Below are 11,844 nucleotides of genomic sequence, written 5' to 3'. Positions count from 1 at the left end.
GCTGACGGCTTTTCCACGCCGGCTTGCTGGCCAAGCAGATCTTCTTGGCCGGGACCCTGCTCGTCTCTGTGGTGGTTGTTGCGCCTTGCCGTCCAGCAGGGAGTCTGCTGTTCTTCCTTAACTCGACGCAACCTCTGCGCGTCTTCCCTGTGGTTGTCCCACGCCGAGGCAGCCTGTATGTACAGTAGGGCACAGGCTGGTCGCTGGCCCATTGAAAGCTGGAGTAGTAGGCCGTCGTGCTCTGAGTACTGGGCGACCAAACGAGCGATCCGGCCGACCTAGGCCTGCTGCCAAGGTGTGGGGAAAGGGCAAGGCCAGGCTTCGGTAGGACAGGCGGCCGAGCTGGCTGGGCTTGGCTTGGCCTGCTGCGCCGGTTCTCGAGACAGCCGTGGCCATCGCGAGCTGACTGGACCGATTTGCCCGGTGGCATTAAGCTGGGCGCGCAGGGTTTTGTATTGCGCCAATTGAAACGGCCACAGAAAGGTTGAAATGGGAGGGCGAGACCTGGCGACGGCTTGCTCCGGCGTGAAAGGGTGGCCGGCCAGCCGAACCGAAAGACCCAGCAGGCAGGCAGGCAGGCAGGTGCGTACGGCGCCAGCCAGCCAACCAAATTGCCTGGGTTGTTGGTCGTCGAGGCGGTCGACGTCGACCGTCGCCCGCGGCCTGGACGTGCAGGCGGGCCGCGCGCCAGCGGATCGGAGGGATGGGCGGACGGGCAGGCAAGCTTTTTCTCGATCTGCGCTGGCCACTGCCCGAGGCCAAACCCCGGATAGCTCCAGCCGCCAGCCGCCAACCCGCTTCGGCCCTGCCTGTGCGATCCCCTACCCTGCTGGCCCTCTCTGATATCATTCATCTTCCGCCGCTCGTCGCCCCCTCTTTCCTCCCCTCTCTCTTCCACCACCACCCCCCGTTGCTCTTTTGCATCCCCACCCCTCCCGCCATCTTCCTCCCTCACCTGTTCTCATCGTCTCCGTGCACTCCGCTGCAGGAAGAGAGAATAGCTCGCCGCCATCATGCTGTCTCTCCGTGCCCTGCGATCCTCGTCGCTCCGTGCGGCCACCAAGGCGCCCCTCGCGCGTGGCTACGCCACCGTCGCAGAGGAGGCTGCCGAGATCAACGCCGCCCTCTTTGACAAGAAGGTCGACATGAGCCCCCTCGAGAAGGGCAAGGGCTACTACGTCAACTACAAGCGCATCGACGACAACCTCAAGGTCGTCCGCTCCAGGTGAGTGTCGCTGGTTTCGAGAGCCGCGAAGCAAGCTCAGCGGCGCTTGAGTGCGGAACTGCACAGCTTCTTGGGAGGCAGTGGCGCGCGAGGGGAGACGGGAAAAACCTCCAGTGGCAGCAGTGGCGCTCGGCCGCTCGTGGCTCAGGACCTTCCTCGCTGCTCGCCGGCCTCCGTCCGCTACCAGCTCGGTGCGCCGGTATGGCATCCGCACGTAGGGCGGGCCTACTTGCCTTCTTGCCACACAGGAGCACAGAGCGGGATCCGCTTCACCAAGCGCGAGCCTCTGAACAGACCGCTGACCTGGTTCCCTCCCTCGCACTGTCTGCTTTTCACGCCCGCTCCTGCAGGCTCAACCAGCCCCTGACTCTTGCTGAGAAGATCGTCTACGGACACCTTGACCAGCCCGAGACTCAGGAGATCAGCCGTGGCAACTCGTACCTCAAGCTCCGACCCGACGTGAGTACCGTCTCGTCGACCGGCTCTGGCCTCCCATGTCATTCGAATGCGAGGGCGCTATTTCCACGACCGACAGGCCACTGACTCTCCATGAACCCCCTTCCACTTCCTCTTTCGCTACGCCCGCTTCCTCTCCTGCGCTTGCCTCACACAGCGAGTTGCGTGCCAGGACGCCACCGCCCAGATGGCCCTGCTCCAGTTCATGTCGGCCGGCCTCCCCACGGTCGCCGTCCCCTCGACTGTGCACTGCGACCACCTGATCGAGGCCCAGATCGGAGGCGCCAAGGACCTTGCCCGCGCCATTGACATCAACAAGGAGGTCTACGACTTCCTCGCCACCTGCACCGCCAAGTACGGCCTCGGCTTCTGGAAGCCCGGCTCCGGCATCATTCACCAGATCATCCTCGAGAACTACGCCTTCCCCGGTGGTATGATGATTGGCACCGACTCGCACACCCCCAACGCCGGTGGTCTCGGCATGGTTGCCTGCGGTGTCGGAGGAGCCGACGCCGTCGACGTCATGGCCAACATTCCCTGGGAGCTCAAGTGCCCCAAGGTCATTGGTGTCGAGCTCAAGGGCAAGATGAGCGGCTGGACGACGCCCAAGGACATTATCCTCAAGGTGGCCGGCGAGCTCACCGTCAAGGGCGGTACCGGTGCCATCATCGAGTACAAGGGACCCGGTGTCGAGTCGCTCTCGTGCACGGGTATGGCCACCATCTGCAACATGGGTGCCGAGATTGGTGCCACCACCTCCGTCTTCCCCTACAACGAGCGCATGGGCGACTACCTGCGCGCCACCAAGCGTGCCGACATTGCCGACCTGGCCAAGGGCTTCCAGAAGAACCTGCTGCCCGACCAGGGCGCCGAGTACGACTCGCACCTCGAGATCAACCTCAGCGAGCTCGAGCCCCACATCAACGGCCCCTTTACCCCTGACCTTGCCACCCCCATCTCCAAGTTTGCCGAGGAGGTCAAGAAGAACGACTGGCCCGAGGAGCTCAAGGTCTCGCTGATCGGCTCGTGCACCAACTCGTCGTACGAGGACATGAGCCGCTCGGCCTCGATCGCCGAGGAGGCCCTCGCCCACGGCCTCAAGACCAAGGCCAAGTTCACCATCACCCCCGGTTCCGAGCAGATCCGCGCCACCATCCAGCGCGACGGCATCATGGAGACGCTCGAGAACGCCGGCGGCATGGTCCTCGCCAACGCCTGCGGCCCCTGCATCGGTCAGTGGGACCGAACCGACGTGCCCAAGGGCGAGAAGAACTCGATCATCACGTCGTACAACCGCAACTTCACCGGCCGTAACGACGCCAACCCGGCCACCCACGCCTTTGTCGCCTCGCCCGACCTTGTCACCGCCATGGCCTTTGCCGGTCGCCTCACCTTCAACCCGCTCACCGACTCGCTCAAGGGCGCCGACGGCAAAGAGTTCAAGTTTTCGGACCCCTCTGGCAAGGAGCTGCCCCCTCGCGGCTACGACGCTGGCGAGAACACGTTCCAGGCTCCCCCGGAGGACCGCGCCTCGATCGAGGTCGCCGTCGACCCCAAGTCGGACCGCCTGCAGAAGCTGGAGCCCTTCAAGCCGTGGGACGGCAAGAACCCCACCGACTGCCCCGTCCTGATCAAGGCCAAGGGCAAGTGCACCACTGACCACATCTCGGCCGGTGGCCCGTGGCTCAAGTACCGTGGCCACCTGCAGAACATCTCCAACAACTGCCTGATTGGCGCCATCAACGAGGTCAACGGCAAGGCCAACGAGGTCCAGAATGTCTTCTCGGGCGAGTGGGGCCCGGTCCCGGCTACCGCCATCTCGTACCGCGACCAGGGCAAGCCGTGGGTTGTCATCGGCGACGAGAACTACGGTGAGGGCTCCTCGCGTGAGCACGCCGCCCTCGAGCCCCGTTACCTCGGCGGCTGCGCTGTCATCGTTCGCAGCTTTGCCCGTATCCACAACACCAACCTCAAGAAGCAGGGCCTGCTCGCCCTCGAGTTCCAGAACCCGGCCGACTACGACAAGGTGCGCGGCGACGACCTGGTCGACCTTGTTGGCGTCACCGAGTTTGCCCCCGGCAGCATCATCACGCTGGTGGCCAAGCACAAGGACGGCAGCAAGGACGAGATCCCGCTGACCCACTCGTACAACGAGAACCAGATTGGCTGGTTCAAGGCCGGCTCGGCGCTCAACCTCATGGCCGCCGAGGCCAAGAAGCGCGGCGTCTCTGCATGAGGATCGTGCAGCCCCCCCTTCCCCCTTTCCACTCCCCCTTCCCTCAACCCCGTTCCGATCCCTTTCCTCTCGCGCGCCCCCCCTCTCCTTCTGTACACCACCAGTTTGACCGGGGACTCGCTGTAGATATGTCCCGGCGTGACGAAGCATTCTGACGAAAAGCGAAAAACCGCCCGCGCGCATCCCTTTGATATCCACTTCTCTGCTGCGCCCGCCGCCGTGGTGCCGTGCCCAGTTGTGCCGTGCCAACCTGGGCTTGGGCTTGGGCTCGGGGCTCGCCTAGCCTAAACTAGCCCGACCGTGTCTGCCTGGTCGGTGCGTCTCGAATGCGGAACGACGTGAACCCGAAGCCTGTCTGGCCCCGATGGCGTGCAGGGAAGACGCTGCCTGTGTCCTGCGCCCGACGGCCCGAGCGCCCGCCCCGATGGCGAAGGTTGGGAGCCGCAAAATAGAGGGAAAGAAGGCCAGCCGAAGAGTCGGGCCGGCCGGTGGGATGCCCTCGGCGTGGGGGAAGGCGATGCTCAAACCGGCCAGCTGGGATTGGCTGGCTGGCCTTGCTCGGTCAAATGAGCGGCTACCGCTATTCGTGCCGTCGCCACGCTCAAACATCAGCCTTTGTAGCTCCCCTCCTGCCTGGCGCCTGAGTAGTGCGTGCCGGACCAAGCTCGACGGCACGCGCAAACAAAAGGCTCACTACCATCGAGGCGTCGTCGGTCTATCTGTCTTGCAGCAAGGGACCGTTAATCAGCAGCACCCACGTACAGAGCGGGTCGATTCCGAGGGCGAGGGCGAGGGCGACCGAGGATCAAAGGCTGGCAGGCAGGCCTCGCTGCTTTGCTGGTTGGCCCGGGAGCCAGGCAGGCAGGCGGGCGGGCGGCCAGCGAGGGCTCTTCCCCGCACTCGGACGACCGGCGACTTTCTGCCCCGCTGCGCTCGACTGCCGCCCCCAACCGTCCTCGTTGCCCCTTGGTGTCCCCGCCTGCCCGTCCGCCGGGCGGCCTGCCTGCTCCATCCCTCCATCCCCCACGCTGTCTTCTGTCCGGTATCCCCAACCTGTCCCCCCGCTCGTCTCTAGACGCCAGCTCGCCGCTCAGGGCCACACTACTATCCACTCCTGCAGGCAGCATCCCTCTTCCGCACTACCTACATAAGCCTAGGCCTCCTCTTCTTCTCCTCTTCTCCTTTGGACCCACCTACTCCCCAAAACTCTCGCCCCCTGTCCTCGACATCCTGCTCGCTCCCTTCACTGCTCGTGCGACGCTCTCTCTCCACGAGGATTCAGCAACTTCTACCACCGGCCTCGGACAACCTCCTTCACCTCCCGGCCGCTCCACTCCTCAACAACCTCCGCCATGGCTCCCGGTCAGGTCGAGATCCGCACGCCGTCGCGGCCCTCGAACGGCGCCAGCGGCGATGCGCCCAAGCTCAACAAGATCAGCTCCTTCATCACCCAGAGCGTCGACAAGGGCGGTGCGCAGTCGATGCTCCACGCCTGCGGCCTCACCGTAGACGACTTTGACAAGGCACAGGTCGGAAGTGAGTAGCGCCATGGCTGTACCACCAACGCGACTAAAGCCGGAGGGGAGAAGGCGAGGCTGATCTCGGTTCCCTCTTCGCTCGTCCATCCTGACACAGTCTCATCGGTCTGGTGGGAGGGCAACCCTTGCAACACGTGAGCACCCCCGATTCGACCGTTCGCATCGTCGAAGACGAAATTGGGGAAAAGCCAGTCCTTGCTGACAGTCGCCACTCTCCCTTCCGTTCCATCGTGCCTGCAGCCACCTGCTCGAGTTTGGAAAGAAGATCAAGGAGGGTTGCGAGGCCGCCGGCCTGGTCGGTCTGCAGAACAACACTGTCGGTGTCTCGGACGCCATCACCATGGGCGGGCCTGGTGAGTGGATCCCTGGGCATTGCAACGGCCGCGTGCTGCAGATCGTCCCCCTGACGCCGATCATCGCTCTGTCCTCTTTCCCGTGCGTCAATAGGCATGAACTACTCGCTGCCCTCGCGAGAGCTCATCGCCGATTCGATCGAGACCATCACCATGGCACAGTACCACGACGCCAACGTCTCGATCCCCGGCTGTGATAAGGTGAGCCAGCGGAGACCGGTCGGCCTGAAGAGCGGGGAAGAATAGCGAGGCTGACTGGAGCGTAACGTCTTTTGGCGCCCGCCGCCCCTCGCACAGAACATGCCCGGCTGCATGATTGCCTGCATGCGACACAACCGCCCATCGATCATCGTCTACGGCGGCACGATCCAGCCTGGAACGCACAACATGGACATCCCCGGCATGGGCCGCAAGAAGGGAGACAGCTGCAACGTCGCCGACAACTTCGAGGCTTCGGGAGCCTACGCAGCGGGCAAGATCACTGCCGAGGAGCGCGTCGACATTATCCGCAACTCGTGCCCCGGCCCCGGCGCCTGCGGCGGCATGTACACCGCCAACACGCTCTCGACGGCGATCGAGGTCATGGGCATGGGTCTGCCGCTCACCTCGAGCACGCCCGCCGTGTACCCGGAGAAGATCCAGGAGTGCCTGCGCGTCGGAGAGGCGATCAAGAACCTGCTCGCGCTCGACCTCAAGCCGCGCGACATCATGACCAAGGAGGCGTTTGAGAATGCCATCACCGTCACGCACATCCTCGGCGGCTCGACCAACGCCGTGCTCCACCTCATCGCCGTCGCGCGGGCGGGAGACATTGACCTGACCATCGACGACTTCCAGAGGATCGGAGACAAGACGCCCTTCCTCGCCGACCTCAAGCCGTCGGGACGCTACTTTATGGAGGACCTGCACAAGATCGGAGGCATCCCGCGCGTGCTCAAGTACCTGCTCGACCACACCGACCTGCTCCACGGCGACGTCATGACGGTCACGGGCAAGACGATGCGCGAGAACCTGGCCGACGTCGAGCCGCTCGACTTTGAGACGCAGGACATCATCCACCCCATCGAGCGACCGCTCAAGCCCACGGGCCACCTCACCATCATGCGCGGCTCGCTGTGTCCCGGTGGAGCGGTGAGCAAGCTGACGGGCAAGGAGGGCCTGCAGTTTGAGGGTGTGGCCAAGGTCTTTGACGGCGAGGAGGGCATCGTCGACAGCATCGCCAACGGCCACATCACGCACGGCTCGGTCGTGGTGATCCGCTACGTCGGGCCAAAGGGAGGACCGGGCATGCCGGAGATGCTCGGCCCCACGGCGGCCATCATGGGAGCCGGGCTGGGCAAGACGGTGGCGCTCATCACCGACGGACGCTTCTCTGGGGCCTCGCACGGCTTCTGTACGGGACACGTCGTCCCCGAGGCGGCCGAGGGTGGACCGATTGCGCTGGTGCGCGACGGCGACAAGATTACGATTGACGCCGCCACGCGCGAGATCAACCTGCAGGTCGACGAGGCCGAGCTGGCCAGCCGGAGAAAGGAATGGGAGCAGACCAAGAAGGGCAAGACGATCAAGGTCAAGCGCGGCTGGCTGTACAAGTTTGCACGCGACGTCCAGAACGCCAGCGAGGGCTGCGTCACGGATCGCGAGTTCTTCTAGAGGGCCACAGGGGGCCGGGCTTCGCTGTTGCCGTTAATGCTTTCTTTTCGATCGGAGCTGCCGTTCCTGCGGAATCGATCTATACATCGTCACCTGAGCCATGTCTGCGCCTACGAGTTCCTGTGCCTTGGACATGGGCTGATGCGGACCTGTTGCTGTCCATATCAGCGCATGTCGTGCCTCGCGTGGGCACGGAAACGGTTCAATCAGCTGTACCGAGCATATCGCCGCTCCGCCGTGAAGCCATAGCCCGCCGCTCTTGTGCTGGACAGGCTCTGTACATGACAGGAGAGTCCAAACGCGCATCCCTTCGAGCGACGATTGAGCTTGATTCGGGGCGTGGCCGGCGCCCACATGGCGAGCGCCGTTCAGGGATAAGAGTGGCTCGTGATAGCGATAAGCCGCGCCGGCGCCAAGTGTAGCTTCGATCCCGGCAGTCTGGTCGCACGAGCGGCTGGTCCTAAGGCACGACGATGGTGTTGGAAGGTGAGGCAGGGCAGGGCAGGCCGACGACGATGACGACCCGCGGCAAGGAGGAGGCGCCGGATTTTGCGGGGTAGTGTACGTCGACGGGGTCACGGCCGAGTTGCCGTTCCTTCGTGTGGCGAGGCGAGGCAAGCTCGACTGCTGATTCGTCGAATCCAAGGCAGGGAATCTCACCCGATAACGCTCGTCGGGCCCCCGACCCCGACCCCGCCTCCGCCTCTGTGACTCCTCGCCCGCCCCGCTTCCCCTTGCCTGGGCCTCGCTTTCCATTTCACATGGAGCCGGCAAGCGAGGCAGACAAGGAGAGGAAAGAAGAAGAGGCAGCACAGAGCGCGAAAGAGAGAGCGCCCGGGGCAGGACCGCGGGCCAGATTGCGAGCCTAACGGTGCCAGGCCTGGCAGCTCGCCCGCGCCCCTTCTTCTTCACCACCCACTCACCCGCAGCCGCTGCCGGCAGCCTACATACAGAGGGCAGAAGCAGGCGACTCGGCCGTCTTTAAAAACGGGACCGCTTAGCCCCTCTACAAGCGGGACGTCAAAGGGCGCGGGGGGAAGAGGTGTCAGGATGCGAGATAAGGAAGGCGGCCATTTAGATGCAACGCCACGATGCCGCCGCCGCCGACGCCGCTACCGGTAGCACAGTAGTAGTGGGTGGGTGTACGTAGGCCTGGCCTGGCTGCGCTGCCCTGCCTCGCCTCTACAGTACCTCGTCTGCCCGTCCCCGTTCCATCCATCGACATGTGGCCCTGACTCGCTCAGAGATACGGCGCTCGCCGTCGCTGCCGCTTCCCTGGCGTCGTTGCCCGACCTCGTCGCAGCACGACACCAGCAGGCCGCCGGTGGCCCTTTCCCCCCGCTTCGACCGCACATAGCTGGCTTCGCCATCTCGGGCTTCCATCAGCGCCCGGTATATGAATAGGTAGACCTGACCGGCACTCTCAGGCCCTCCGCCTCTCTCCAAGCCCCTCGAACCTGATCCCACTGCCCCCTCCCCCCTCGCCCTGCCACTCTACACCTGCTCGACGTCGTCCCTCCCTTCCGCACCTCGAACCCAGCCTCTGCAGCCGACCTCCGACCTCCATTCGCCTGCGCTCTCACACCACCACTCGACAGCCCTCATCAGGCAAACCCCGCGGACCACCATGTCGAGACTGTTACGGGCCCTCCAGGTCAAGGGCAGCGAGCGCCTCCCCGGCGAGACGCGGGCGCAGTCGTTCATGCGCAACGAGGACCTCCTCCCCGTGCCACCCTCCCGCCGCTCGTGGGGGTCGTGGGCGTTTGTGGCGTTCTGGATCTCTGATGGCCTCAACCTCTCGACGTTCCTCATCGCCTCGACGGCCACCAGCGCCGGCCTCAGCTGGGCGCAGGCATGGGCCGCCATCATTGTCGGCTACACCCTCGTCGCCTTCCTCGTCGTCCTGACGGCGCGCGTGGGTGCCGTTTACCACTGCTCGTTCCCCATCCTTGTCAGGGCCAGTTTCGGCGTGTTTGGCTCGGCTTGGCCCGTCCTGAACCGGGCCGTCATGGCGTGCATCTGGTACGGCGTGCAGTCGTACATCGGCGGCCAGTGCATCACGTTGGTGCTGCGGTGTCTCGCCCCCTCCTACAACAACATCCACAACGGCCTCTCGGACTCGGCCGGCGTCACGACGCGCGACTTTCTATCGTTCTTCCTGTTCTCGCTCATCTCGCTGCCCATCGTCTACCTCAAGCCGCAGGACGTCAAGTGGTTCTTCACCGTCAAGTCGGTGGTGGTGCCCATCGCCGCCATTTCCTTCTTTGCGTGGTCGATCGCCGACGCTGGCGGACTCGGCCCCATTGTCAAGCAGCCCGCCACAGTCAGGGGCACCGAGTTCAGCTGGAAGTTCCTGTCGGCCCTCTTTTCGTGCATCTCCAACATGGCCACGCTCGTCCTCAACATCCCCGACCTCTCGAGGATGGCCAAGTCGACGAGGAGCGTCACCTACAGCCAGCTCTTTGCCATCCCGCTCACCTTTAGCTTGACGTCGTTCTGCGGCATCATCATCGCCTCGTCCTCGACCGTCATCTACGGCAAGGTCATCTGGAACCCCGTCGACCTGCTCGGCGCCCGCCTCGACATCGACCCGTACGACTCCAAGTCGCGGGCTGGCGTCTTCTTCATCGCCCTCGCCTTTGTCGTGGGCCAGATCGGCACCAATGTCGCCGCCAACTCGCTCAGCGCCGGCCACGACCTGGCCGCCCTCTTGCCGCGCTACATCACCATCCGACGCGGCTCGTTTGTCGCGGCCGCCGTCGGTTTCGCCATGTGCCCCTGGCACCTCACCAAGGACTCGAACAGCTTCGCCACCTACCTCTCAGCCTACAGCCTCTTCCTCTCGTCGATCTCGGGCTGCGTCGTCTTCGACTACTACATCGTCCGCCGCGGCGTCCTCAACGTCCCTTCGCTCTTCTCGGCGGCGTCCAAAAAGTCGCAACCCACCGCCCCGAGCCAGTACCACTACTGCGGCGGCGTCAACCCGCGCGCCTTCATCGCCTACCTGGCCGGCATCGCCGTATCGGTGACGGGCTTCGCCGGCGTCCTCGGCGCCGACGTCTCGGTGGCGGCCGAGAGGATCTACATCCTGGCGTACCCCGTCGGCTTCCTCACTTCGGGTCTCGTCTACCTCTTGCTGTGCCAGATCTGGCCCGTCGAGGGAGGCATCAAGCTGTCCGAAGGCGCCATGTTCCTCGAGCCCAAGAGCTGGGAGAGCGAGGACTGGTCCCAGCAGGAGATCAACGTCCCGCGCGACGTCGAGGCCAGCAACCCGTCGTCGATGCAGGAGTCGATGGAGAAGAAGGAGGCCCTCACGCCCGGACAGCAGGTCTCCAACGTAGACTACCAGCAGCTGGACAAGTAATGGCCCGTCCGTCCGCCCTACTTGTCGAGCCTCGATCTGTACCTGCCCTTTTGACGACCCCTACACGACTTGCTCCGTATACCAGTTCCGCACCCCTCACGACGCCTTCCATGTCCAGCTTTCGATCCGATCAGGAGTACGCACCACACGACCTCTTGTGTATTTGTACAGCTAGCGCACGTGTCTCTCAGAATCAGCATCACGCTGCTTATCCTTCTATCACGGGGCAAGGACCGTGGTCGCGTGGCGATCTCGGCATAGCCAGGTCAGGCTGCCAGGATGTCGACCGTCGCGTCCGTTTGTCGTGCGTTCTGCGGGTGGAGGCGTCAGCGTAATCATGGGCAGGGCCGCCCCTCCTGGCCGTCGTATCTGTCGCTCGTTTGAGGAGACAGGTGTGTGCTTGTGGACAGCAGCACGACGACATGGAGATGGTGACGAGCTTGTAGAGGCTTTGATCTGCTATGTTGAAGGCTTGGTGCCAAGAAGACCTGGCAGGCAACGCTCGAGGACATGGAAGAAGCAGGGCAAACCAGCGCAGGGGATGGGCCCACACGACGGGCTCCCGACAGATTCACATCGCGGGCAGCGCACCGGTCACACGTCGAGCCGCCCGTCGCCAAGCTCGCAACGCTGTGCGCTTTCAAGAGGAAAGAGATCTAGGGCCTCGCATGTCGTCACGAGAAGAGCCAACTGACGACGTTGTGCCCGCGAGAAGCAAGCAAAAGGCTTGCAAGCCGGCAAGCATGGCTGCGTCGAGTCGGACCAGATCCTTTTTGTCATGGATAGACGCGGGTGGCCTGCACCGCCAAGCCAGGCCGCGGTAGGCCGGTTGGGCCGCTCGGAAGAGCCGCCGCCCAAAAGCTGGGAAAAAAGGGGGGCGGGGGCAGGGGCGGGGCCAGCACGACGACCAAAACTTTTCTCGCAGTCAGCCGCCCCGCCCCATCCCCGCCTCGGCCCTGCGTCCGCCCCCCCCCCCCGTCCCCTTCCCCCCGTCCCACGCCAACGCCACGGCCACCGCC

General features: G+C 64.3%; 3 protein-coding genes across 3 annotated transcripts; all 3 read left to right on the top strand.

The window, feature by feature from the left end:
* Positions 1–1,013: 1,013 nt before the first annotated feature.
* On the top strand, positions 1,014–3,917 carry PFL1_01292 (uncharacterized protein; the record flags this gene model as incomplete). The annotated part of the gene is made up of 3 exons (XM_007878795.1): positions 1,014–1,225; positions 1,576–1,684; positions 1,839–3,917. The coding sequence occupies 3 exons, from the start codon at positions 1,014–1,016 to the stop codon at positions 3,915–3,917; spliced, it is 2,400 nt and encodes a 799-aa protein (XP_007876986.1).
* Positions 3,918–5,269: 1,352 nt separating this feature from the next.
* PFL1_01291 (uncharacterized protein) lies at positions 5,270–7,461 on the top strand (the record flags this gene model as incomplete). The annotated part of the gene is made up of 5 exons (XM_007878794.1): positions 5,270–5,453; positions 5,553–5,589; positions 5,696–5,808; positions 5,903–6,009; positions 6,106–7,461. The coding sequence occupies 5 exons, from the start codon at positions 5,270–5,272 to the stop codon at positions 7,459–7,461; spliced, it is 1,797 nt and encodes a 598-aa protein (XP_007876985.1).
* Positions 7,462–9,088: 1,627 nt separating this feature from the next.
* Positions 9,089–10,825, top strand: PFL1_01290 (uncharacterized protein; the record flags this gene model as incomplete). Its single annotated transcript, XM_007878793.1, has 1 exon — positions 9,089–10,825. The coding sequence occupies one exon, from the start codon at positions 9,089–9,091 to the stop codon at positions 10,823–10,825; it is 1,737 nt and encodes a 578-aa protein (XP_007876984.1).
* Positions 10,826–11,844: the final 1,019 nt, after the last annotated feature.

This window comes from Pseudozyma flocculosa (assembly GCF_000417875.1).
Source record: "Pseudozyma flocculosa PF-1 unplaced genomic scaffold scaffold00003, whole genome shotgun sequence".
Lineage (NCBI taxonomy): Eukaryota > Fungi > Basidiomycota > Ustilaginomycetes > Ustilaginales > Ustilaginaceae > Pseudozyma > Pseudozyma flocculosa.
This window is presented reverse-complemented; position numbering and strand designations above follow the sequence as displayed.